The sequence below is a fragment of the Anolis carolinensis genome, chromosome 1 (genome assembly GCF_035594765.1).
Source record: "Anolis carolinensis isolate JA03-04 chromosome 1, rAnoCar3.1.pri, whole genome shotgun sequence".
Lineage (NCBI taxonomy): Eukaryota > Metazoa > Chordata > Lepidosauria > Squamata > Dactyloidae > Anolis > Anolis carolinensis.
Window position 1 is genome coordinate 1079897 of NC_085841.1, and position 26957 is coordinate 1106853.

Below are 26957 nucleotides of genomic sequence, written 5' to 3' on the forward strand. Positions count from 1 at the left end.
CGGGAGATGTGGGCTCTGGGTTTGTTTGACATACTTCTGGGACACAACTTTCTTGCAGGTGCAAGGTTCCCAGATCTGCCTGGGAAAGATCTGGCTGAGAAGATTCCAGTTCTGACTGGGAAGGTAAAAAACCCAAGTTTTCTTCTTCATCAGGCATTACAATGTCACGAGCAGGACTACAAGGCCCATGAGTCATCACATATTCTACTATTGTAACTGTTAATAAAAATACCTCCAAGTGAGAAACAACATTGTAACCACCAAGCTCTGTGCCTGAATAAACTTGTTATTGTTCTTCCAACATCTAAGCCTCTGACGCATATACAGTAGAGTCTCACTTATCCAATGTAAACGGGCCGGCAGAACGTTGGATAAGCGAATATGTTGGATAATAAGGAGAGATTAAGGAAAAGCCTGTTAAACATCAAATTAGGTTATGATTTTACAAATTAAGCACCAAAACATTATGTTATACAACAAATTTGATAGAAAAAGTAGTTCAATACACAGTAATGCTATGTAGTAATTACTGTATTTACCAATTTAGCACCAAAATATCACGATGTATTGAAAACATTGACTACACAAATGTGTTGGATAATCCAGAACGTTGGATAAGCAAGTGTTGGATAAGTGAGACTCTACTGTATTATAAACCATATGCTACCATCTAAAGTGAATAATAAGAAGAAAGAAATAAAGTAAAAGGTCTCCTCTCTGAGTCTTTGGTGGTTGCATCTTTACAAATTGGTGGCAGCTGTTATTAGATCTCCGCAGAGTTGTAGGCCAAAACACCTGGGGATCCATAGGTTGAGAACCACTGGCCTACAGCATCAGAGATTCGGTGGAGGTTCTCCCATCCAAGAACTAACCAGCACTGGCCTTGCTTAGCTTCTGAGATGATATGGGACCTGGTGCCTTCTAGGATGTTTAGGTCCTATTTCACTTGTACATTGCTTTCCAATAATAAAACAACAACTTTATTTTTATATCCTGCCTCCATCTCCCCGAAGGGACTCGTGGAGGCTTACATGGGAACAAGCCCAACATCAACATAGGTTAATCTTGAATTAAAACAATATGACAAAATAAATATAAAATGACATAAAGCACATCAAATGCTTTAAAAACCTAGACATAAAATACATGTGCAGAGAAAGAAGCTTGTGCAGAACTCTGGATAGGGCTCATAAATAGTAGAAAGACTATCAGGAAAGGGCGAAGGGATGGTCGTATTAAAACACTGACGGTCTATACAAATGAGGAGCAGTGATAAAGTGCAATAAGACATTGTAAACAAGCTGGGTATCTGGAGGGACTGTTCACTCAAAAACGCATCAGAACATCCACGTTTTTAGGTCCTTACGGAATGTGGACAACGAAGGTTACAAGTGGTTCAGTGTTTCTGTTGGCACCCATTGTCCTGCCTCCATTCAGAATGAAAAGGCCTGCACAAACCAAATGTCTATGGGTGATTCTATACCAGGCATGAGCAAAATTCGGCCCTCTCTCCTGATGTTTTGGACTCCCACAATTCCTAAGTAAGCTGTTAGGAATTGTGGGAGTTGAAGTCCAAAACACCTGGAGAGAGGGCCAAAGTTTGCCCATGCCTGTTCTACACTGTAAGATGAATGCGGTTTGATACCCTGCCAAACATATTTGCCTGTACAAGCGTATGTAGGTTTATGCTTCAGGGGCCTACAGTGGCTGTTGCCTGCAGTTGGTTCCTTATGAGGGCCCTTTGCGTTGGGAGTGGGCCTGCCTTCATTTTACTCTTTCCCCATTCTCTTTATTCCCTCTTCCAGGGCCAGACGATAGATGACATCCCAAAGGAGGTGTTGATCGATTGTGCGCAGCTTGTGAAGGCCAACAGCATTCAAGGTAAGATCTCCTTCACTTTGTACGAATTGATTAATTAGGGAGTTGAGAGAGCCCTGGAAAGAATTTGTGAACCTGTAGGAACAACAACCCCCTTTTAAGCCAATTGCAAGATTTTCCTGAGCTGTTCAACATTAAAAAAAAACAGAACCAAACTTCCAGCTCATTTTGTCTTTTGTGGTTTGATGTGTCTTGAGCAAGCAGTAGTACAGTGTCGAGATCAAGGGATGTCCCACTCTCTTCTGCTTTGGTCAGATCTCACCTGGGATAAGACTTGGTCCAGTTCCAGAAAAAGAAATTCAAGAAGAAGATGGAAGGTATCAAGATAAGGGCCACCAAATGGTCAAAGGCCTAGAAACCATGAACTTCCCTTAGGAGAAAGTGAGAGAACTGGGGATGTTTAGCTTGGAGAAAAGGAAGGTGAGAGGGGACATGAGAGCCATGTTTAGATAGTTGAAAGGGTGTCCCATTGAGGAGGAAAGCAAGCTTGTTTTCTGCCACTTCAGAAACTAGGACACAGTGGGACCTTGGATTCAGATGGCAGGAAAATGGATTCCACTTATTTATTTATTTATTTACAGCATTTATATTCCGCCCTTCTTTCTCACCCCGAAGGTGACTCAGGGCGGATCACATTACACATATAGGCAAACATTCAATGCCTTTTAACATAGAACAAAGACAAACAAACATAGGCTCCGAGCGGGCCTCGAACTCATGACCTCCTGGTCAGAGTGATTCATTGCAGTAATTCATTGCAGCTGCTCTCCAGCCCGCGCCACAGCCCGAGCCCATTAAATATTAAACATTAAACTTAAATATTTGGAAGAACTTCCTGATGGTGAGGATTATTTTTCAGTGGAATATGATGCCTGGAATTCCGGTAGAGTCTCCTTCTCTGGAGGTTTTTAAGCAGAGGCTGGATGGCCATCTGTCAAGAAGGCTTGGATTGTATCATCTTGGATGTTCATAGAATCGTGGAGTTGGAGGAGACCTCTAGGGCTATCCAATCGAACTCCCTGTCATTCAGGAAGGCTTGGATTCTATCTTTTTGCATGTTCATAGAATCATGGAGTTGGACGAGACCTCTAGGGCTATCCAATCTAACCCCCTGTCATTCAGGAAGGCACAATCCAAGCACCCCTGACAGATGGCCATCAGCCTCTGCTAAAAGACCTCCAGAGAAGAAGACTCCACCACACTCCGAAGCAACAGCAGTTCCACAGCAGAACAGTTCTTACCATCAAGAAGTTCTTCCTAATGTTTAGGTGGAATCTTTTTTCTGCAGTTTCACCCGTTAGATCTGTGAGTCTTCATTGCACCAATTGGGAGCTCACAGACTGAAGAATGGGTGCCTTTTGGCAGATGAAAGCTTTACTGGAAGGCCTCAGAGGAGGCCACCTGCAAGGGTGGGTACCTGGTTGAAAGTTTGGCACGTGTTGCACCTCAGCCAGTTCACCTTGCCCTTAGCATCAACTCCAAAGCAGTAATAAACTGTTTGTTGAAGAAAATACATATAAAAAGGGAAAAATCACCAAAAGGAATAAGAAAGGCAAAATTCAACAGGTAATCAGAAAAAGTCACCCATAAGTAAAAAGCCCAATCAAGCTGATGAGGAGTCAAACACTTCAAAGGCAATAAATCCAACCCAAAAGATACAGGAAAACAAGTCATAACATGAGCATGCATCCAGGGAAACAGGAATCAAAACATGAACATGAATCTAGAAAACCCACAGACTTTGACTAAGACATGAACTGGACACAGGACTTGAGATCCTTGCTACCTAGCAGCGTTGCCTGATCTGAATTCTCTCTCATTTAAGGACTGCAAAACATGAATGCATTTCTTTGACCTGGACTTTCTGGCTTGTATGATTTTGTCTGTGCTTCCTTCCCACTGAGCCTTTTGTATTTCCTGCGCTGAATGTTTTCCTCCCTCAAAACAAGCCTGGTTCCCCTGTTTATTTATTTATAACATTTTTACCCTGCCTTTCTCACCCAAAGAGACTCAAGGCGGCTTATAGGAGATGGCAAAATTCAATGCCCAAAACAGAATTCAGTAAAATCAAACAACACAGTTACATCAATTAAATACTTAATAAAAACATTATACACAGCTTAAAACACATAAATACTTCAGTCCATTCATCCAAATACCTTGTACATAAACCTTAGTTCAACACACCTCTCAGGCGAGCTATCTCAGCCTTCCAGGCCTTTATCAGAAGTTGCTAAGCTACTTGTAGGTGAAGAGTCATTTCCACCATTCACTGTCTCTCCCTGTCTGCTGAACTCCGAAACAGTATCTTTTTCAAGCCCTATCTCAGAATCTTAATCTGAAATCTTCTCCTTTCCCTCAGTGAAAGAACCATCCACTGCTCTCCCAGGCCCTCCAGACTCTGGAATCCCAATCCCCTCATCTTCGTGTTGTCGAAGGCTTTCATGGCCGGGATCACAGGGTTGCTGTATGTTTTCCTGGCTGTATGGCCATGTTCCAGAAGTATTCCCTCCTGACGTTTCACAGACATCTATGGCAGGCATCCTCAGAGATTGCAAGGTACCTCACAACCTCTGAGGATGCCTGCCACAGATGTGGGCGAAACATCAGGAGAGAATACTTCTGGAACAAGGCCATACAGCCCAGAAAACATACAACAACCCCTCGTCTTCATCTATGTGAACCCCAACAGCATGGTCCAGCGTCAAATCCTCTTTTGTGAGCCACCTTGGGTCCTAATCCACCAGAAAGGTGGCATGCAAATGTGAAAAGAGGATATAAGAATAATAAGAATGAGGCTCATGGGCTGACTTTAGCCCACGCCTTGGCTCGCAGCTTAGCAGACCTCAAGGGATTCTATTGGGGCCGTAAGATAGGAGATAGGAGAGCCGTAAGATAGGAAAGACTTCATTTGGGGGGCTGGCCATTCTCTTTGTTGTCCCAAGAACTGGAACAGCCTGCAGTCTAGTTGAGGTGGCTTTGTGTTCTTTTCCTCCCTGGACAGGCTTACTCCATATCTCACAGCTGGGAGTGGATGTGAGCCCCTGGCGTGTGCTGGATTCCCTTTGCGTGACTGTAGCTGCTGGACAGTGGCCACGGCATTTTGGAAGGTCTTCCAGGCTTTGGGCGTTTGGGGGGAGCAGGGATTCCTGGCAGGGCTTCCCTGTGGCCGCCTGAACCAGGGAGGGGAAGCGTAGAAGGTCAGGCCCTTCTGGTCACATCTGGAGCCCATTTGCTCTGCGCTGATCATGGCCTTTGCTGCAGAAGGATGTTGAACCATAGAGCCATAGAGTAGGAAGAGACTCCCAAGGACCATCTTGCTCAACTCCCTTCTGCTGGGGAGGCTCACCCATCAAAGCCCTCCCAAGAGATGAACATCCAGCTTGTTTCTTTTCAGCAATTGAATGTTTTGCTATGTTGGAAACTGCCCTGAGTCCTCTTGAGGAGATAGGGTGGTATATAAATAAAGCTTCGTTATTATTATTATTATTATTGTTGTTGTTGTTGTTGTTGTTGTTGTTGTTGTTGTTGTTGTTGTTGTTGTTATTATTATTATTATTATTATATTGTATGACACAGCAAACAAGATAGATATGCTGGATTTCATATCACAAAATCACAAGTCGAACACTTCCCAAGTGTCTAGGACTGTGTGATGTATTTTCGGATGATGCGCGCAGATCCCAGCAGGGTGGCCTTTTGCAGTTGGCAGATCGTAATTTTGTCAATGTCTATTGTTTCCAAATGCCGGCTGAGATCTTTTGGCACGGCACCCAGTGTGCCCATCACCACCGGGACCACCTGCACTGGTTTCTGCCAGAGTCTTTGAAGTTCAATCTTGAAGTCCTGATAGCGGCTGAGGTTTTCCTGTTGTTTTTCGTCAATGCGACTGTCACCTGGGATGGCACCTAAAGAACAGTAAAGAACTGGTGGGATCACAAACCTGCAAAAGTATTGGAAAATGAGCACGCAAAGATACTGTGGGACTTCTGAATCCAGACTGACAATGTTCTGGAACACAACACACCAGACATCACAGTTGTGGAAAAGAAAAAGGTTTGGATCATGGATGTTGCCATCCCAGGTGACAGTCGCATTGACGAAAAACAACAGGAAAAACTCAGCCGCTCTCAGGACCTCAAGATTGAACTGCAAAGACTCTGGCAGAAACCAGTGCAGGTGGTCCCGGTGGTGATGGGCACACTGGGTGCCGTGCCAAAAGATCTCAGCCGGCATTTGGAAACAATAGACATTGACAAAATTATGATCTGTCAATAAAATAATAATAATAATAATAATAATAATAATAATAATAATAATAATAATACACTTTATTTATAACCCGCTTCCATCTCCCCGAGGGTACTCAGAGCGGTTCACATCAGGACCAAGATTACGACTTCCCTTGATCCAAACACTGTACTCCTATTGATGCAGCCTAGAACTGCTTAGGCCTTTTTTAGCTGCTGTATCACAATGTTGACAGGTTCCACTTGTGGTCTCCTAAGACTACAAGATCCCTTACAAATCGACTGTTTTCAACCCAGTGTTGTTTTGCGTTTTCCGGGCTGTATGTCCATGTTCCAGAAGCATTCTCTCCTGACGTTTCACCCACATCTATGGTAGGCATCCTCAGAGGTTGTGAGGTATATCACAACCTCACAACATATACCTCACAATCTCTGAGGATGCCTACTATAGATGTGGGCGAAACGTCAAGAGAGAATGCTTCTGGAACATGGCCAGACAGCCTGGAAAACACACAATGACCCTGTGATTCCAGCGATGAAAATCTTGGACAGCACATTGTTTTCAACCCATTCTACAGCTCTGCATTCCATTTTCCCCTTCTTCTTTTGCTCTGTAAAGGCCCTCCCTTTGCGGTTCACTTACTCCAGATTAATCAGTGATTATCTGCACAATATTTTTGTGGTGGGGTCTTGGGGGGGAATGGCTGCAGGTGTCGCAGAGTTAACCACTGAAAGAATTCTGGCCATAATGATCAGATGTCAGGACAGATGGTTGGCTTCAACCAAAATCTAGACCAGTGATGGCCAACCTATGACACGCGTGTCAGCACTGACACGCCTAGCCATTTTTGCTGACACGCTGCCGCATCTAGATTGATTGGATGACTAATGTCTTTTGTGGCCAAATTTGGTGTGATTTGGTCCAGTGGTTTTGTTGTTTACTCCAGGGGAATTATGCACATTACACACACACACACACACACACACACACATATAATCATTCTATTATTCTATTATTATTATAGTATATTATTATATTGTTACTATTATATTATTATTATATTTTCATTATTCATGACTACATTGAAACTACAATAGAGAGAAATCAGCGTGGAAATTGCAAGAGGTACCATAGATTGTTGTACATGGAAATAATGGTAGTAAATAGTTTTTGATTTATTAAGTACAGTTATATAATATAATAATTTTATCTTGTAAATCACCTAGAGCATCTTGGATGGAGGGCAATTAATAAGTAATTAAATGATGATGATGATGATGATGATGATACAATTATATATTTTTGTTATTTAAACTATATATATTGTGAAATTATGGTTTTTTTCTCGAAGTGACACACCACCCAAGTCATGCTAGGTTTTTTAGTGAATTTTGACACACCAAGTGCAAAAGGTTGCCCATCATTGATCTAGACACTGGTGCTCTTTCTTACTTGCAGGCTGCAAGATGAACAACGTCAACGTAGTGTACACCCCATGGAGCAACCTGAAGAAGACGGGGGACATGGACGTGGGGCAGATCGGGTTTTATCGGCAGAAGGACGTAAGTGCCTTGCTCTGCTCTCCTTTGGGGCTTGGGCTCTTCTCTTCTCCAACTCTGACCCACAAGGAAACCAATGCGGGGGAGCCTTTGCTTGTGTCTTGTGATTTGGGAAGACCGGGTTAGCATCGCTGGTGTTTTTATACGCACACATCCCCCAAGTCTCCTGAGGAATGTGGTTCAGCTATTCCACAAATTTCCTGCATTGCTTCAGGCAAGTGATGCCATCTCTGGAAGGTGGAAAAAACAACTCCTTCCAGTGACATCAGAGGGGCCTGAATCAGATGCTGGATTTTTACATGTGTCTTCAATCAAAGGAAGGCAGGAAGTCCCCCTCTTAGCATTTTGGGCTGCTGGCCTGATTTCAGGGGGTGGGGAGCATTACGTCTGGCTGGGTTTTGTTTTCTTTTCAACAACCTCAGTCCATAGGAATTAGGACTTACAAGTGCGAGTGCATTTACACTGCAGAATGAGTACAGTTGGACACCACTATTACCCTGTTTCCCCAAAAATAAGACACACCCTGAGAACGAGTAGAGGCTTTGCTGAATTGCTAACTATAAGGCCTCCCCTGAAAACAAGACCTAGCAAAGTTTTTGCTTGGAAGCATGCCCGCCGAACAGAACACCAGAGTATGCAGGATCAGTAAATGTATATACCATAGATAGTTGTACATGGAAATGATGGTAGTACAGTAGAGTCTCACTTATCCAACGTTCTGGATTATCCAACGCATTTTTGTAGTCAATGTTTTCAATACATCGTGATATTTTAGTGCTAAAGTCATAAATACAGTAATTATTACATAGCATTACTGCATATTGAACTACTTTTTCTGTCAAATTTGTTGTATAACATGATGTTTTGGTGCTTAATTTGTAAAATCATAACCTAATTTGATGTTTAATAGGCTTTTCCCTTAATCCCTCCTTATTATCCAACATATTCACTTATCCAACGTTCTGCTGGCCCTTTTAAGTTGGATAAGTGAGACTCTACTGTAATAAGAAATTCTTGATAGGATTCACAGTTTGTCTGGTTATGCTGGGTTGTGATGACTACATTTCATTTTTTATTTTTTTTTGTTCAACAATAAATACGGATTCCTCTTCATGGAAAAATAAGACCTAGCACATATTTTGGAGCAAAAATTAATATAAGACACTGTCTTATTTTTGGGGAAATAAGGCAACTTCCGAGGCTCAGTGGCCTCCTGGAAGTTGCAGTTTGGTGGAGCACCTGCACACTTTGGCAGAGATGACTAAAGACCTTGTCAAACTACAATTCCCAGGACTCTATAGCATCAAGTCAGGGAAGTTTATGAGGCAGCTTCAGTTTTTATTTCTCTTTAAGAATGATTCTATGATTTGGGTTGTTGTATGTTTTCCGGGCTGTATGGCCATGCTCTAGAAGTATACTTCTAGAAGCATACAGCCCGGAAAACATACAACAACCCTGTGATCCCGGCCATGAAAGCCTTCGACAACACATTCTATGATTTTCTTTTCATAGGACTAAGGATTTTTAAAATTAGAATGGTTTTAGACATTTATTACAAGTCATAGAATCCTAGAGTTGGAAGAGACCTCACGGGCCATCCAGTCCAAGCCCATTCTGCCAAAAAGCAGGGAAATTGCATTCAAGCACCCCCAACAGATGGCCATCCAGCCCCTGCTTAAAAGCTTCCAAAAAAGGAGCCTCCACCACTCTCCCTCTGGGGCAGGGAGGGAGTTCCACTGCTGAACAGCTTTCTCACTGTGAGGAAGTTCTTCCTCATGATATATAGATATATAAACCTTCCTTGCTTAGTTTGCCCAATATACCTCACAACCTCTGAGGATGGCTGCCATAGATGTGGGCAAAACGTCAGGAGAGAATGCTTCTGGAACATGGCCAGACAGCCTGGAAAACACAGGTGTTCAGGTGGAATTTCCTTTCCTCTCATTTGAAGCCATTGTTCCATTGCGTCCTAGTCTCCAGGGCAGCAGAAAGAAAAGCCTACTCCCTCCTCCCCTGACTTCTCCTCCCATCTTGACCCATGGCCCTCATCATGTCTCCTCTCAGCCTTCTCTTCTGCAGGCTAAACATGCCCAGCTCCTTAAGCCGCTCCTCCTAGGGCTTGTTCTCCAGACCCTTGATCATTTTAGTCGCCCTCCAGCTTAGAGTCAACATCTCCCTTCAATTGTGGTGCCCAGAATGGCACACAGTATAACATTCCTTTTTCTTAACATTACAATTCTTTTTTAAAACAGCTTAGAAATAGGATGAAAAAGACACAGAAGCTAAACTAAAAAAGCAAAGCTAAAAGAGCCAATACAAAATTAAACTCGCTTTAAAAATATAATCAAATAATGCAAATAGTAAATTAAAAAAATATTAAACACGACTGCCTTTTCCCTTGTTGCACTTTATCTTGTCCTATCAGTTTATTATCGTCACAGGGTCCACCCCACCCCAAGTTGCTCTCCTATTGACGATAGTATTGAATTAACTACTTTGTTTACAATATCCACTCGTTGCACTTTACCCAGTTCGTTTTATCTTTTACTTGGGTGCCAAATCCATGTTTTTATTATGATTATCATTTTATATTTTTACTATGTTTAGGATGTTAATTTTAATTTTTGTGTCTGTATTTTCTGATGTAATTTTATTTTGGTTTGCTGTTTTATTTGGGCTTGGCCCCATGTAAGCTGCCCCGAGTCCCTTTGGGGAGATGGAGGCAGGGTATACAAATAAAGTATTATTATTATTATTATTATTATTATTATTATTATTATTATTATTATTATTATTAAAGGCATTTATTAAACTAGAATAGAATAGCTTTATTGTCATTGTACGATTGCACAACAAAATTAAATGCCTTCCCCAGCACACAGCACAAAAACAACACTCCCATCCCTCCTTACCCCAGTCACCACCACACAGCCCCCAATGCCACATCAACACGGCTATGGAGTTCAGCATAGCCAGAGCTCGAGGATAAAAGCTATCTCTCAGTCTGTTTGTCCTTGTCTTTGTCACCATATGTAAGGAGCTAATAACGGCTGCCACCAATTTGTAAAGATGCAACCACCAAAGACTCAGAGAGGAGACCTTTTACTTTTTCTTCTTCTTCTTATTCCCTTTAGATGGTAGCGTAACTTGATTTATAATATATGCGACAGAAGCTTAGATGTTAGAAGAACAATAAAAAGTTTATTCAGGCACAGAGCTTAGTGGTTACAATGTTGTTTCTCACTTGGAGGTATTTTTATTAACAGTTACAATACTAGAATGAGATGAGTCAAACTCCCTAAAGAGTCACTTCTTTTACTTAAAGTAGTTAGAACTTCTTTCTCTGCTACTTTTAAACCGCAGTCACCCCTGTGATATACGATCACAGATTCTCTGTGCCTTACCAGGACACAGACTACATTAAATAAGTCACCAAACTTATTTTAAACCGACTCAAAATGAACAATTGAGTCTCCTTGATCCCATCAACCTAGGATCAATCTTCCCTGTGCCTCCTCAGAGCACAGACTGACTCTCTTTTTTTAAACTCTGCACTTCTTCAACTAAACGGCAGTTGGCTCCACCTACTTCTCCATGGCAACCAGCCTCTGAGTGCTGAGATGCAATAACTGTAATACTTACCCTTTTAAAACACAAACACACAATTAAACATAACATCTGTAAACCAAAAATTCGTACTTCATTACACCATGTTACATATGCTTCTTGTTCTGCCTCGTTGCATTTCAGCTTCTGCTAAATAGAAACTAATATATTTAAAAGTTATACGCATTATAGTAATTTTTCCATTTTAAGGTTCAGATTCTTTTAAACCCCCATCTCTTTAAATACGGTCTTAGTGGATGCAAAGGGAGGAGAAGAAAAAGAAGGGAAGGAATGGCATGAACTATTTGAAACGAAGAGAGGAGATGTCTTTTGGGTGGAGATCTCTGAGGAGGTCATAGCATCCGCTGTTCCATTGCTATGAAGTGGAGAGGCCGGGAGCAGAGGAGGAGGAGGAGGAGACCCAGCGGGAAGAGGAAGGAAGGAAGGCGGGAGACCCAGGATGGGCCGAGGGGGAGGCAGAGGATGGCCTTAAGGAGACCTCAGGCAGGAACTGGCTTTGTCAGAAGAAATAAGGATCTGTATTTCACCCAGTGTGGTGTAGCAGAGTTTCCAGGCTCACAGATGAGTCTCTGCAGCAGGTGCCTCCCAGGTGTGTTGCAGCCCCACTCTTATGTGGCACTCCTTCCCCAGTGACATCAGAACAGACCCCTCGCTCTTAAGCTTCAGGAAGAATCTGAAGACCTGGCTGTTTAAACAAGTCTTTGGGGATTAATATGTCCCATAACGATGACACAAGAATGACGAAGCAATTGGTTCAATGTTTACAAAGCTCTGTTGGTGCTAAACTTTTGACACCTTTGATATGTTTTAATCGTTTGAAAGACTATTTTAATTGATATGTATATATTTTTTACAGTTTTATAATACTGTGTATACTGATATTGTTATTATCTGAATCTGGCACTGAATTATTGCCATAGTTTGTAAGCTGTCCTGAGTCCTCCTTCCTTCGGGGGTGAGAGGGGCGGGGTATAAGTGCAATAAATAATAATAATAATAATAATAATAATAATAATAATAATAATAATAATAATGCTCTGTTGTGAGTTCTAGTTCAGCACATCTGGAAGGCACATCAACACTCACCACTTAAGTCAGTTCCAAACTGGTATAGGAGAAAGTGGTTGGGCTATGCAGATGATTATATGGGGAATCCTGGAACCAGTTTGAGGCTTGGACAGTGATGACACAAGAGCAAGTTTTATGGATGTTTATTGTCTAAGCAGCACAGTTGTCAGCTGGCTTCGAACTGCATTAAATGGTCAGTGTAGATGGTTAGAGAAGGCTTCTGGAGAACTTCCTTGGGGCTGCTTTGTTCATACAGATGACTTGCACATGGGTGGCTTTTGTGGGCTGTTGTTGTTGTTGTTGTTGTTGTTATATGCACAACAAGATGAGTATACAGTAAACAAGATCATTATGCTAGCTGTTGTATTGGATCATACATCGGACACTTCCCAAGTGTCTAGGACAGTGCAATGTATCATTGAATACAGATCTGAGAAGGGTGGCCTTTTGTAGCTGACAGGTGGTGATTTGGTCAGCACTGATTGTTTTCAATTGCAAGGCAAGGACTTTAGGCACTTCACCCAGTGTGCCCATCACTACTGGGACCCCCTTGACTGGCTTGTGCCAGAATCTTTGCCATTCGATCTTTAAATCCTCATATAACATAAGTTTTTCCAGTTGCTTCTCATTGATTCTGCTGCCACCTGGGATTGCAAGATCAACAATCTCTACTTTGTTTTTTAAAACAATTGTGAGGTCAGGAGTCTTGTGCTCCAAAACTCTGAATTCAGAAGTCCCAGAGTAGTTGACGTGTTCACAGAGCCGTAGCCAGAAAAAAATTTCGGGAGGGGTTTTGAAAATTCCGGGGGGGGGGGGGGGTTGAACCCCTAGCACACACCTCTCCCCGCTACAAACCTGTCAATATCTGCTTGAAATAGTGCCTGGAGGGACTCTTAATGTTTTGGATCTCATAGACTTAGCATGGGGATTTGGTTAACCAGTTAAAATTCATGAGTAAACCAGGTTTTTTTTATAACCTGAACAATTTCGGGGGGGGGGGGTTGAACCCCTAAAACCACCCCCTCGCTACAGGCCTGCGTGTTCATTTTGTGTAACGTTTTCCAGCTTGTGATCCCACCAATTCTTTGTCGCAGGCAGATGGTATTTGTGGCACAAGTTCCAATGGATCATCTGAGCAACGGTGCTATGCCTCTGCTTGTAGTCTGTGTGTGCGATCTTTTTGCAGCAGCTGAGGATGTGTTGTTGTTGTTGTTATTGTTGTTATAATATCTATGCCTTGCTTTATCTCTCCCAGAGGAGACTCAAAGCAGCTTAACATAAAAGCATTAGCATACAACCTAAAAACATTAGCATACAAGTCCAATAAGAACCCCCTCCCCTCTGCTTGGGGTCAGGTCCTTCTGAGAATGTGGGTCTCTTTCAGGGATACAGTCTAAATAAACAATTCTGTTTCATTGATGCTCTCATTGAAGCATATATACTGTGTCCTTTAGGATGTGGCTATTGGCCCGGGCTCTGGCGCAAGCTTGTGAGCAGCCAGCGGCAGCCAGCTGAGACCAATCACTCTGACCAAGAGGTCATGAGTTCGAGGCCAGCTTGGAGCCTGCATTTGTCTTCTGTCTTTGTTCTATGTCAAGGCATTGAATGTTTGCCTTATATGTGTAATGTGATCCGCCCTGAGTCCCCTTCGGGGTGAGAAGGGCGGAATATAATTACTGTAAATAAATTTATTCATTTATTTATTTATTTACATAATTTATATTCCGCCCTTCTCACCCCGAAGGGGACTCAGGGCGGATCACATTACACATATTAGGCAAACATTCAATGCCTTTTTAACACAGGACAAAGACGAACAACATAGCTCCGAGCGGGCCTCGAACTTATGACCTCCTGGTCAGTGACTCATTGCTCTCCCGTCTGCGCCACAGCCCCGGGCTGTAAATAATAAATATTGGGGGGCAGGTTAGATAGAGGAGGACAGGTGCACTCTTGTGAATCTTGGCACTGGGATCCCATTCCAGGTGAGCTGGTTTCATGGCAGGTATTTTCCTCCCAAAGGTGAAGACAGTGACGGTGGAGAAGAAGGTGAACGAGATCCTGAACCGCCTGGAGAAGACTAAGGAGGAGCGCTTCCCGGACCTGGCGGCCGAGAAGGAATCCCGCGACCGGGAGGAGAGGAACGAGAAGAAGGCCCAGATCCAGGAGATGAAGAAGAAGGAGAAGGAGGAGGTGAAGAAGAAGAAGGAGATGGAGGAGCTCAGGTGAGGGAGGTCATGGCATGGCTGCCCTTGGAAATCCTAAGCAAGACAACAGCCCTTGTTTCTGCTTAGGTGTTTATTTCTGTGTGTGTTTGATGCAGGGAAAGGAGGGAGGTAGGCTGTCGTCTTGAGCAGCAGGCCTAGGTGCCCGGTGCCAGTTTGTTTTTCCTCCGGTGCTGCCACAGAGCCTGCCAAATGACCTCACAGTGAACTCTTTAAAAACAGCATTTCTGTGCCAGCATCCAGGATCCATGTCTGGCGCCTTTATAGCAAACAGGGCTTTGTGCAGAGAGCTCTTGCCTGGCAGCTTCAACACATACAGAGGCAAGGGATGCTTTTGCAGGGAAGAATGGGCCCACTTTGGGCTCCAGTGGTTGGCGTCTGGGCAAGAACAGCAGTCCAGTCTGCCCGACCCTCTTCCTGGGAGCTTGTGTGTGTGTGTGTGTGTGTGTGTGTGTGTCAGGGGCAACTTGAATCATAGAATCATAGAATAGTAGAGTTGGAAGAGACCACATGGGCCATCCAGTCCAACCCCCTGCTAAGAAGCAGGAAATCGCATTCAAAGCACCCCCGACAGATGGCCATCCAGCCTCTGCTTAAAAGCCTCCAAAGAAGGAGCCTTCACCACAGTCCGGGGGAGAGAGTTCCACTGTCGAACAGCCCTTCTCACAGTGAGGAAGTTCTTCCTGATGTTCAGGTGGAATCTCCTTTCCTGTAGTTTGAAGCCATTGTTCCATGGTGTCCTAGTCTGCAGGGCAGCAGAAAACAAGCTTGCTCCCTCCTCCCTATGACTTCCCTTCACGTATTTGTACATGACTATCATGTCTCCTCTCAGCCTTCTCTTCTGCAGGCTAAACATGCCCAGCTCTTTAAGCCGCTCCTCATAGGGCTTGTTCTCCAGACCCTTAATCATTTTAGTCACCCTCCTCTGGACGCTTTCCAGCTTGTCAACATCTCCCTTCAACTGTGGTGCCCAGAATTGGACACAGTATTCCAGGTGTGGTCTGACCAAGGCAGAATAGAGGGGGAGCATAACTTCCCTGGATCTAGACGCTATTCCCCTATTGATGCAGGACAGAATCCCATTGGCTTTTTTAGCAGCCGCATCACATTGTTGGCTCATGTTTAACTTGTTGTCCACGAGGACTCCAAGGTCTTTTTCGCACACACTGCTGTCAAGCCAGGCATCGTCCCCCATTCTGTATCTTTGATTTCCATTTTTCTGCCGAAGTGAAGTATCTTGCATTTGTCCCTGTTGAACTTCATTTTGTTAGTTTCGGCCCATCTCTCTAGTCTGTCAAGATCGTTTTGAATTCTGCTCCTGTCTTCTGGAGTGTTGGCTATCCCTCCCAGTTTTGTGTCGTCTGCAAACTTGATGATCGTGCCTTCTAACCCTTCGTCTAAGTCGTTAATAAAGATACTGAACAGAACCGGGCCCAGGACAGAGCCCTGTGGCACTCCACTTGTCACTTCTTTCCATGATGAAGACGACGCATTGGTGAGCACCCTTTGGGTTCGTTCGCTTAGCCAATTACAGATCCACCTAACCGTAGTTTTGTCTAGCCCACATTTTACTAGTTTGTTTGCCAGAAGGTCGTGGGGGACTTTGTCAAAGGCCTTACTGAAATCTAGGTACGCTACATCCACAGCATTCCCTGTATCGACCCAACTCGTAACTCTATCGAAAAAAGAGATCAGATTAGTCTGGCATGACTTGTTTTTGGTAAATCCGTGTTGACTATTAGCCATGACCGCATTTGTTTCTAAGTGTTCGCAGACCACTTCCTTAATGATCTTTTCCAGAATTTTGCCTGGTATTGATGTGAGGCTGACCGGACGGTAATTGTTTGGGTCGTTCTTTTTTCCCTTCTTGAAGATAAATAGGGACCACATTCGCCCTCCTCCAATCTGCTGGGACTTCTCCCGTTCTCCAAGAACTCTCGAAGATAATTGCCAGTGGTTCTGAAATAACTTCCGCTAATTCCTTCAATACTCTTGGATGTAGCTGATCTGGCCCTGGGGACTTGAATTCGTTTAGAGTGGCCAGGTGTTCCTGGACAACTTGTTTCCCTATTTGGGGTTGGATTTCCCCCAATCCTTCGTCCATTCCATGTTGCTGAGGTTGAAGATGGCTTTCTTTTTGTGAGAAGACCGAGGCAAAGAAGGCATTAAGTAGTTCTGCCTTTTCCCTGTCCCCTGTCGCCATCACCCCATCTTCTCCTTGCAATGGCCCTATCGCCTCCTTTTTCTTCCTTTTTCTACCAACATAAGCAAAAGAGCCTTTTTTGTTGTTTTTTATGTCCCTGGCAAGCCTGAGCTCATTTTGCGCTTGAGCCTTGCGAACCTTTTCCCTACAGGTGTTGGCTATACGTTTGAATTCTTCTTTGGTGATTTCTCCCCTTTTCCACTTCTTGTGCATGTCACTTTTGAGCTTTAGCTCAGTTAGAAGTTCTTTGGACATCCATTCTGGCTTCTTTGCACTTGTCTTTATTTTTCTTCTTTGTTGGCACTGTTTGCATTTGCGCCTTGAGTATTTCACTTTTGAAAAACTCCCATCCATCCTTAACTCTGCAAGTCGCCTCTGGTGTGAGAGAATTGGTCATCTGCAAGGACGTTGCCCAGGGGGCGCCCAGATGTTTTTGATGTTTTTACCATCCTTGTGGGAAGCTTCTCTCATGTCCCTGCATGGGAAGCTGGAGCTGATAGAGGGAGCTCTCCCAAGATTTATTTATTTTATTTATTTACAGTATTTATATTCCACCCTTCTTTCTCACCCTGAAGGGGACTCAGGGTGGATCACATTATATACATATAGGGCAAATATTCAATGCCCATATAAACATAGAACCGAGACAGAGACAGACGCAGAGGCAATTTAACCTTCTCCTGAGGGGATGTTCGATTCTGGCCACAGGGGGGAGCAGCTGCTTCATCATACACTATGACGGCACTTCCTCATTCCAACGTTGTAAATTAGTTAAATTTGCCTCCCCACTTTATAAGTGGTACCTTATCTCCTACTTGATAGATGCCACTATCTTTCGGGTTGCTAGCTCAGCAACAAGCAGGGGCTATTTTTTTTTTAATTGACGGGTGCTCACCCCGTCACGGGCTGGCCTCGAACTCATGACCTCATGGTCAGAGTGATTTATTGCAGCAGGCTGCTCACCAGCCTGCGCCACAGCCCGGATTCGAACCAGCAACCTTCAGTCATCATCAGCAACCCAACCTTCAAGTCATCAGTCCTGCCTGCAAAGGGTCTAACCCATTGCGCCACTAGGGGCTCCTTTCCTGGGTGCTGCACATTATTATTGTTGTTGTTGTTGTTGTTGTTGCTGTTGAAGGCTTTCATGGCCTGAATCACTGGGGTACAGGTGAAACATTAGGAGAAAATGCTACTAGAACACAGCCATACAGCCTGGAAACCACACAACACCCCAATTATTATTATTTTACTTGCACTGATGTAATTTTCACTGGGATCCATATAGAAAGGTCAAGACAAGAGTAGAGAGAAAGAGAGAAAAGGCAGCTATAGGGTCCGACTTGTTGCATGTTCCTTCATGTCAAATAGGGTGCTGCTTTGAAGACCCATTGTAATACCGGGGCTAATTGGGGGGCACCAAAATAAAGGCCCCGTTATCCCTGTGGCCTCATCCCTTTCTGGTGGATTTCTGGCCTCCTTTGTAGCACCGAAAAAGGGCTACAAGGACTAACTGCCACTCTGGGGCTAGAGTGAAGACGGGGGGCCAGGAAGACACTCTTCCACCATGTCTCCTGTGTCCATAGAATCATAGAATCATAGAATAGTAGAGTTGGAAGAGACCACATGGGCCATCTAGTCCAACCCCCTGCTAAGAAGCAGGAAATCGCATTTAAAGCACCCCCGACAGATGGCCATCCAGCCTCTGCTTAAAAGCCTCCAAGGAAGGAGCCTCCACCACGGCCCCGGGGAGAGAGTTCCACTGTCGAACAGCCCTTCTCACAGTGAGGAAGTTCTTCCTGATGTTTAGGTGGAATCTCCTTTCCTGTAGTTTGAAGCCATTGTTCCGTGTCCTAGTCTGCAGGGCAGCAGAAAACAAGCTTGCTCCCTCCTGCCTATGACTTCCCTTCACGTATTTGTACATGGCTATCATGTCTCCTCTCAGCCTTCTCTTCTGCAGGCTAAACATGCCCAGCTCTTTAAGCCGCTCCTCATAGGGCTTGTTCTCCAGACTCTTAATCATTTTAGTCGCCCTCCTCTGGACGCTTTCCAGCTTGTCAACATCTCCCTTCAACTGTGGTGCCCAGAATTGGACGCAGTGTGATTCCAGGTGTGGTCTGACCAAGGCAGAATAGAATAAGGGGGAGCAGGACTTCCCTGGATCTAGACGCTATTCCCCTATTGATGCAGGACAGAATCCCATTGGCTTTTTTAGCAGCCGCATCACATTGTTGCCTCATGTTTAACTTGTTGTCCACAAGGACTCCAAGGTCTTTTTCGCACACACTGCTGTCAAGCCAGGCGTCCCCCATTCTGTATCTTTGATTTCCATTTTTTCTGCCGAAGTGAAGTATCTTGCATTTGTCCCTGTTGAACTTCATTTTGTTAGTTTCGGCCCATCTCTCTAGTCTGTCAAGATCGTTTTGAATTCTGCTCCTGTCTTCTGGAGTGTTAGCTATCCCTCCCAGTTTTGTGTCATCTGCAAACTTGATGATCGTGCCTTCTAACCCTTCGTCTAAGTCGTTAATAAAGATGTTGAACAGAACCGGGCCCAGGACGGAGCCCTGCTTGTGGCACTCCACTTGTCACTTCTTTCCATGATGAAGACGACGCATTGGTGAGAATCACCCTTTGGGTTCGTTCGCTTAGCCAATTACAGATCCACCTAACCATAGTTTTGTCTAGCCCACATTTTACTAGTTTGTTTGCCAGAAGGTCGTGGGGGACTTTGTCGAAGGCCTTACTGAAATCCAGGTACGCTACATCCACAGCATTCCCTGTATCGACCCAACTCGTAACTCTATCGAAAAAAGAGATCAGATTAGTCTGGCATGACTTGTTTTTGGTAAATCCGTGTTGACTATTAGCAATGACCGCATTTGTTTCTAAGTGTTCGCAGACCACTTCCTTAATGATCTTTTCCAGAATTTTGCCTGGTATTGATGTGAGGCTGACCGGACGGTCATTGTTTGGGTCGTTCTTTTTTCCCTTCTTGAAGATAAATAGGGACCACATTCGCCCTCCTCCAATCTGCTGGGACTTCTCCCGTTCTCCAAGAACTCTCAAAGATAATTGCCAGTGGTTCTGAAATAACTTCCGCTAATTCCTTCAATACTCTTGGGTGTAGCTGATCTGGCCCTGGGGACTTGAATTCGTTTAGAGAGGCCAGGTGTTCCTGGACAACTTGTTTCCCTATTTGGGGTTGGATTTCCCCCAACAATTCCCCCATATAACAATATAATAATATATGATATTAATATTATGCTATACTAATAATATAATATATTGTATTTACATATAGTATTGATAATAATCTTATAATGTAATACAATATAATAATAATACACTATTTTAATTGTATATTGTTTATTACATGTAATATTACTAATAATGCAGTATAGTCGTATAGTACAATATAGTAATATATAATGCTTATATTGTGCTATGCGAATAATATAGTGTACTAGCTTTGCCCAGCCACGCGTTGCTGTGGTTTATGGGAATCATTTGTTGGCCAGGTGGAATAGCAGTGAATAGCCTTGCAGCCTCAAAGCCTGGCTGTTTTCTGGAGTAGCTGGAGTAGCACCCTCAATCAAAGAGCCACTTTGAAGCCTGGCTACTTCCTTTGTAGGGGAATCATTGTTTGGCCATCTTGAATTGCACTGAATAGTCTAAAGGTAGCAGGGCATACCTTTCTGACTGGCAGTTAAGGGGAGAAAGGCTCTTCTTCATCCTCTGTAATTTGGACTGTTTTTCTAGGTTCTTTTGTTGACATATTTTGGATGACTATGTCTTTTGTGGCCAAATTTGGTGTGATTGGGTTCAGTGGCTTTGTTGTTTATTCCATAGTAATACGAACATTACATTTTTATATACTGTATATACTCGAGTATAAGCCTAGTTTTTCAGCCCTTTTTTAGGACTAGAAAAGCCCTCCTTGGTTGGCTTATATTTGGGTCAGCTTATACTCAAGAATATATGGTACATTTATTATTTTTCCCTATTATTATGGGTATTATTACATTTATTATTTTGCTCTATTATTATTACATTTTATTGTCATCTATTATTGTTGCTACTATTACATTTATTTTACTCTATTTTTATTATTATTATTAATACTTTTATTATTTCACACAGATCTTATTACATTTATCATTCTACTCTATTTATTATTACATGTATTATTTTACTCTATTATTATTAAGAGGATACATCAGCACATTTACATTGAAGTAGATGAGAATAATGATTTAATCAGAGTTAGACAGTCTTATCTTAAATTAGAGCTTGATGTAAATATTCAAAAACATTTAAACTACTGATGCCTCAATTAATGTAATTTTTTTGGTATCTATTTTTATTTCTGAAATTTCCCACCCTTGGCTTATACTTGAGTCAATAATTTCCCAGTTTTTTTGTGGTAAAATTAGATGCCTCGGCTGATATTCGGGCTGGCTTATATTCGAGTATATAGATTGTATGTACATCTAACTTGTAAGGCGCCCTGAGTCCTCGTTGGGGTGAGAAGGGCGGGATATAAATGTCGTAAATAAATACAGTAGAGTCTCACTTATCCAACACTTGCTTATCCAACGTTCTGGATTATCCAACACATTTTTGTAGTCGATGTTTTCAATAAATCATAATATTTTGGTGCTAAATTTGTAAATACAGTAATTACTACATAGCATTATTTCATATTGAACTACTTTTTCTGTCAAATTTGTTGTATAACATGATGTTTTGGTGCTTAATTTGTAAAATCATAACCTAATTTGGTGTTTAATAGGCTTCTCCTTAATCTCTCCTTATTATCCAACATATTCATTTATCCAACATTCTGCCAGCCCGTTTATGTTGGATAAGTGAGACTGTACTGTATTATTATTAATTTATTTATACTCCGCTTTATCTCCCCAAAGGGAACTCAAAGAAGCTGAGGAAAAACACTTCTAAAACAAGAGAGCATTGCTTTTTTTACCCGCATCCGTGGCTGGAAGTTTGGGCAAAGAGCTATGCCATAGTCTTCCATTGCCTGCCTTCTCTCTCTAATTTCTGTGTTTCCAAATTCGGGGTTTTCTTCTATCCTTCCCAGCTGTGGACTCATGCCTGGCAGCAGAAGTTGGCGCTGAGTTGTGTCTTGCCTTTTGCTGGGCCAGCAATGTCCCATGCGTCTAATGAACGTCATTCAGGAACGTCGGCTCCGTGGGTGGCTAAAACTTATTCCTGGCTGGTTGGGATAGAAAACCACGGGCTCTGCCTTGGCTTGTCATGAGAAATCATGATCTATTTATTCATGTTCCTTGTGTTTCAGCCCACTTGCTGCAGCCCAGGCTTTCCAGGTCCAAGGCAGGTGCCTCCCAGATGTGTTTTAACCCTTAGATCAGCACATCTGGAGAACACCAGGTTGGGGAAGCCTCCTAAGAAGTCCCTCTGGCCGGTCCTATGATGCAGCAAGATCCTATAAGCCAGGCATGGGCAAACTTTGGCCCTCCAGGTGTTTTGGACTTCCACCATTCCTTGCCTCAGACCCTTTCCTTTTCCCCCTCAGCCGCTTAAGCTTAAGTTCTCCAGCAGCAGGATAGCAACAGTTAGAAACCAATTTCCCAGGTCCTTGCAAAATCATCTAGTACAAGCCAACTTGGGCCCTCCTTTCAGGTGTTTTGGACTTAAGCGGCTGAGAGGAATTAGTAAAGGGCCTGAGGCTATTAGGAATGGTGGGAGTTGAAGTCCAAAACACCTGGAGGGAAGGCCCAAGTTTGCTCATGACAGTCTCATAGGATCTTGCTGCATCATAAGAAAGATCTTTCATAAAGCAATAATAATAATAATAATAATAATAATAATAATAATAATAATAATGCAAAAAGCATTAAGTTATTGTAATATATCGTTTTAAAACTATCAGCAAGCTAACTGCAAAACTAAATCAGAAACAAGCACACCAACAAAACACGCACCTACATATCCATATACTAACAAACAAATAGATACGAGCGCAGTTCTATTAACTTCAAACTCGCTATCTGATGGTTTGTATTTGTTCTTATTCTGCTCCCTTTTATAATCACACATACTTTAGTAACACCCTTCTGTGAAGAGCTAAGATCGTCTAAGGTTCTTTCAGGCAGGGGGGATCTTTTTATCCCACCGCTACCTCCAATTTGTAAAGAATTTATTAACGACTGCCACCAATTTGTAAAGGGCTATGAACGACTAACACCAATTTGGAAAGATGCAACCACCAAAGTCTCAAGGAGGAGACCTTTTACTTTTTTCTTTCTTTCTTCTTCTTCACTTTAACGGGTAGCGTAATTTGGTTTAGAATATATGCAAACAGAGGCTTAGAAGAAAAACAATATTGTTGTTGGAAGAACAATAACAAGTTTATTCAGGCACAGAGCTTAGTGGTTACAATGTTGTTTCTCACTTAGAGGTATTCTTATTAATAGTTACAATACTAGAATGAGATGAATCAACTCTCTAAAGTATCACTTCTTTTACTTAAAGTAGTTAAAACTTCTTCCTCTGCTACTTTTAAACCGTTACTTCAGTGGATCTCTGTGAGTCCAGCTGGGATTGGTTCCCAAAGTCTGAAACTTGGACTATCCAGAGACTCAAACCACAGTCACCCCTGTGATATACTATCACAGATTTTCTGTTCCTTACCAGGACACAGACTACATTAAATAAGTCACCAAACGTATTTAAAACCGACTCAAAATGAACAATTGAGTCTCCTTGATCCCATCAACCTGGAATCAATCTTCCCTGTGCCTCATCGAGCACAGACTGACTGACTTTTTAAAACTCTGCAAATCTTCCACTAAACGGCAGTTGGCTCCACCTACCTCTCCATGGCAACCAGCCTCTGAGTGCTGAGATGCAATAACTGTAATACTTACCCTTTTAAAACATAACCACACAATTAAACATAACATCTGTAAACCAAAATTCGTACTTCATTACACCTTCCAATCCAGAAATCCTATGAATTAGGATGTATGAGTTGTTAAATCTTGATTTGTATATCTTTTTATTATAACGAGAAATGGCGGAACTGCATTGCTTCCAAGTTGCTGTAATTGTGATTTTCTTTTGCAGGAGCTACTCTTCCTTAATGAAGGCGGAGAACATGTCCTCCAACCAGGTAGGTCCAGACCAACCCCAATGAAGGTCCTTTTGGGGCCCAGTGGACTTTGGCTTTTGGTAACAAGCTCAGGAAGGGGGTGATCCTTAGCCCCTAAAACTCACTGCAACCCACTTATCTTTTATCCATCACAAAAGCCACTTTGACTCTCCTTTGTGGAGAGAAAAGGTGGGGTATAAATAAATATACTACTACTACTAATAATAATAACAATAATAATAATAATAATAATAACAATAATAATGTGAGGTCTGGGGGCCATGCTGTTTTAAATTTGGCCAGTCTTCCTTTGACCTCCCTGCGTAAATGCTTTTCCCTTTGCTTCCTTCCTCAGGATGGCAACGACTCAGATGACTTCATGTAGCTGGGAAGACCCACTTTTTTGGAAAACGAAGGTGGACCTTTTGCCCTGAACGCCCTCCATAAGCAAAGCAACTTGGGGTTATCTGTACCTGATTGGTTGTGGGCAGCCTGTTCCTGGGAGGACAGAGAGGAGACGCGTGCAGACGTTGGGGTGGGCGCTGCTTTCCGAAGGCCTCCCACATCCCAAAAGCACCTGGCCCAGCCGAGCCCCCTCCTGTGCTTTGCTCTCCAAGGGGTCCCTGTCCAAAGGAGGCTCCAGCCTTTTGGTGTATGAGGTTTGGGGGGGACGGGTTTCCCCACATGTCTGAGGCTAGTTTGGGCTTAGCTCTGCAGGGAAAGTGTGGGGTTTTCCTCGTCTTGAAAGCCCGCTTGGAGATGAGCTGAGCGCCGCTGTCTTCCCATGCTGTACAAAGCGCTTGTGTGGAGAAGCCCTCCATTGTGTCACCAGCAGCTGATTCCCTTTCACGATTTCAGTAAAGACGCGTCTGCTTCCACGCTGTCCTCTGTGGCCTCCTTGCAACCTCATTTTGGTGCCTTTCCACACTCAGGGTTGTCCCAAAATTGTAAATTACTGACAGAAGTCTTTCATCCTGGAACACGTTGATTCCATCTCAGTTTCCAGGCAGATGTTGACTGCATAATTGGTGTTGATTCTCAAGGAGCCTGGTGTTGACTTCCTACTTAACATAAGGAAACTGTCAAGAAAGGGTTAAATTGAGACACATTGACCTTCTTCTTTGATGATCTTGGCATCAGAAAATAAACGTACACCTCCCAGCTGTCAGCTGAAGCCAGGGGCACTTGCTTTTATTGAAGTAATATACACTATTTACATAGCCTTGCCGGAGCGTAGCATTTGAGCATCCGGCTTGATCAATGGCCGTGAAGGAAGCATACTATCACTCAATTGTCGCTTCCCACATTCCAGAGCAATGACCAATGTCCTGTTACGTATCTGGAAACCACACACTGTTTCCCTCTAGCAATAATTCTCTACTCTATGCAATTAACTCTTACACTACTGGAATGCTGGATTACTTGTACATTACAGGCACACACAAACAGTTTGTTTTAAACCATACGTGAAATTTCAACACTAAACAATACAATACCTCAACAGAAACCCTGTAAACATTTCCTTAACTTAAAAGAGCCATTGTCTCTGATTAATGTAAACAAGTTGTTTTTCCCCAAAAGTTCATCAAGTCAGCAAATGTTGACAGATATAAACATTTCTCTTATCACTGTTGAAGTTCTTATCACAGTCCAGCAACTTTTAATTGCAGTTCACCAAGCACGTAGTTAGTCATTGCAGGCCTTAATTCCTTAGAATTGTGTCTTCAGCCAAATTAGGCCCCAACCATACATCTTTCATAAAATTCATTCATACCCACACATATTAAATCCACATTTATCAAATCTGCATATCATATTTTCCTCACACCTCTACTTCCAAACCTTCAGAGATGGAGTCTCCACTTGACTCCCAGGCAATCTATTCCATGGTTGAACATTTCTGGCAGTCGGTTCTTACTAATGTCTAGATCAGGCATGGGCAAACTTCAACTCCCACAATTCCTAACAGCTTTCCCTAGGAAAGTCATTTTTCTTGTTCTCCCATTGGGGTGGTTAGCCCATTAATAGAATCATAGAGGAGGAAGAGACTTCCCACAGGCCATCTAGTCCAACCCTGTTCTGTGCAGGAAAAGCACAATCAAAGCAACTCAGGCATCCAGCCTCTGTTTGAAAGCCTGCAAAGAATGACATTCCACCAGATTCCTAGGCAGTGAGTTCCACCGTTGAACAGCTCTTCTTAGGGTCAGGAGGTTCTCCTGAATGTTCAGCCCCAGCTTGAAAGAGCAAGAAGGAACTTATTCACAGTGAGAACAGTTTGTCAAGTAAACCAATTGGCTGGAGAGGTGGAGAAGTTTATGGAGGAAAGACCATGTGGGTTGCAGTGTCGCATTAGCTTTCTCATTCCCCTAAGTGTTGGGGTGCTCTCCCCCAAAACAGGATCCTGGATGTGATGGAGCCCTTCAACAGAAGCCTACCAAACCAGAGACCTCCATGGAAGCCCTGTGCCTCTGCCTTGAAGAGCCCAAGGCCCAATTGCACAGGCAAGAAACCCTCACTTCCCTCACTTGTTGGCTTTGCAAACGCTTGATGGTAATAGCCTTGGCTGCTGTGTGTGAAAGCCAGAGTTGGACCTGCTGGGGTTGGCTAGATGGCCTTTGAGGGCCCTCCTGTCATCTTGTGCATCTCCATTGTAGAAATAAGTTTGACAACACTTTCACTACTATGGAATCAGCTTAAGCGGCTGATGGGGAAATGGAAAGGGCTTGAGGCTGTTAGGAATGGTGGGAGTTGAAGTCCAAAACACCTGGAGGGCAAAAGTTTGCCCGTGCCTGGTGCAGATGCTGTCATGAAAGGGTTAAATTGAGACACATCTACCTTCCATCTCTATTCCCTTCTCTGGCAATCTAGCAATCTGCATAGACACACAGACACAAATGTACACTTCTCTGCTGTCGGCAGAAGCCGGTTCTCATTTTATTGAAGTATTTACAACTATTTACGTTGCACGGCTGGAGCATAACATCTAAGTGTCCAATGAGATTGATGGTCACCGAGTG

General features: G+C 43.2%; 1 protein-coding gene across 1 annotated transcript in view; it reads left to right on the plus strand.

Moving 5' to 3' along the window:
- The window catches only part of ccdc25 (coiled-coil domain containing 25), a 40588-nt gene extending 15770 nt beyond the window's left edge, over positions 1 to 24818 (plus strand). Inside the window, exons 5-9 of the mRNA XM_062969020.1 lie at positions 1806 to 1881; positions 7588 to 7691; positions 14406 to 14608; positions 23916 to 23961; positions 24296 to 24818. Of these exons, the coding sequence (XP_062825090.1) occupies positions 1806 to 1881; positions 7588 to 7691; positions 14406 to 14608; positions 23916 to 23961; positions 24296 to 24325 (459 nt within the window). The 3' untranslated portion in view covers positions 24326 to 24818. The remainder of the gene's footprint in view (positions 1 to 1805; positions 1882 to 7587; positions 7692 to 14405; positions 14609 to 23915; positions 23962 to 24295) is intronic.
- The last annotated feature ends 2139 nt before the right edge of the window (positions 24819 to 26957 follow it).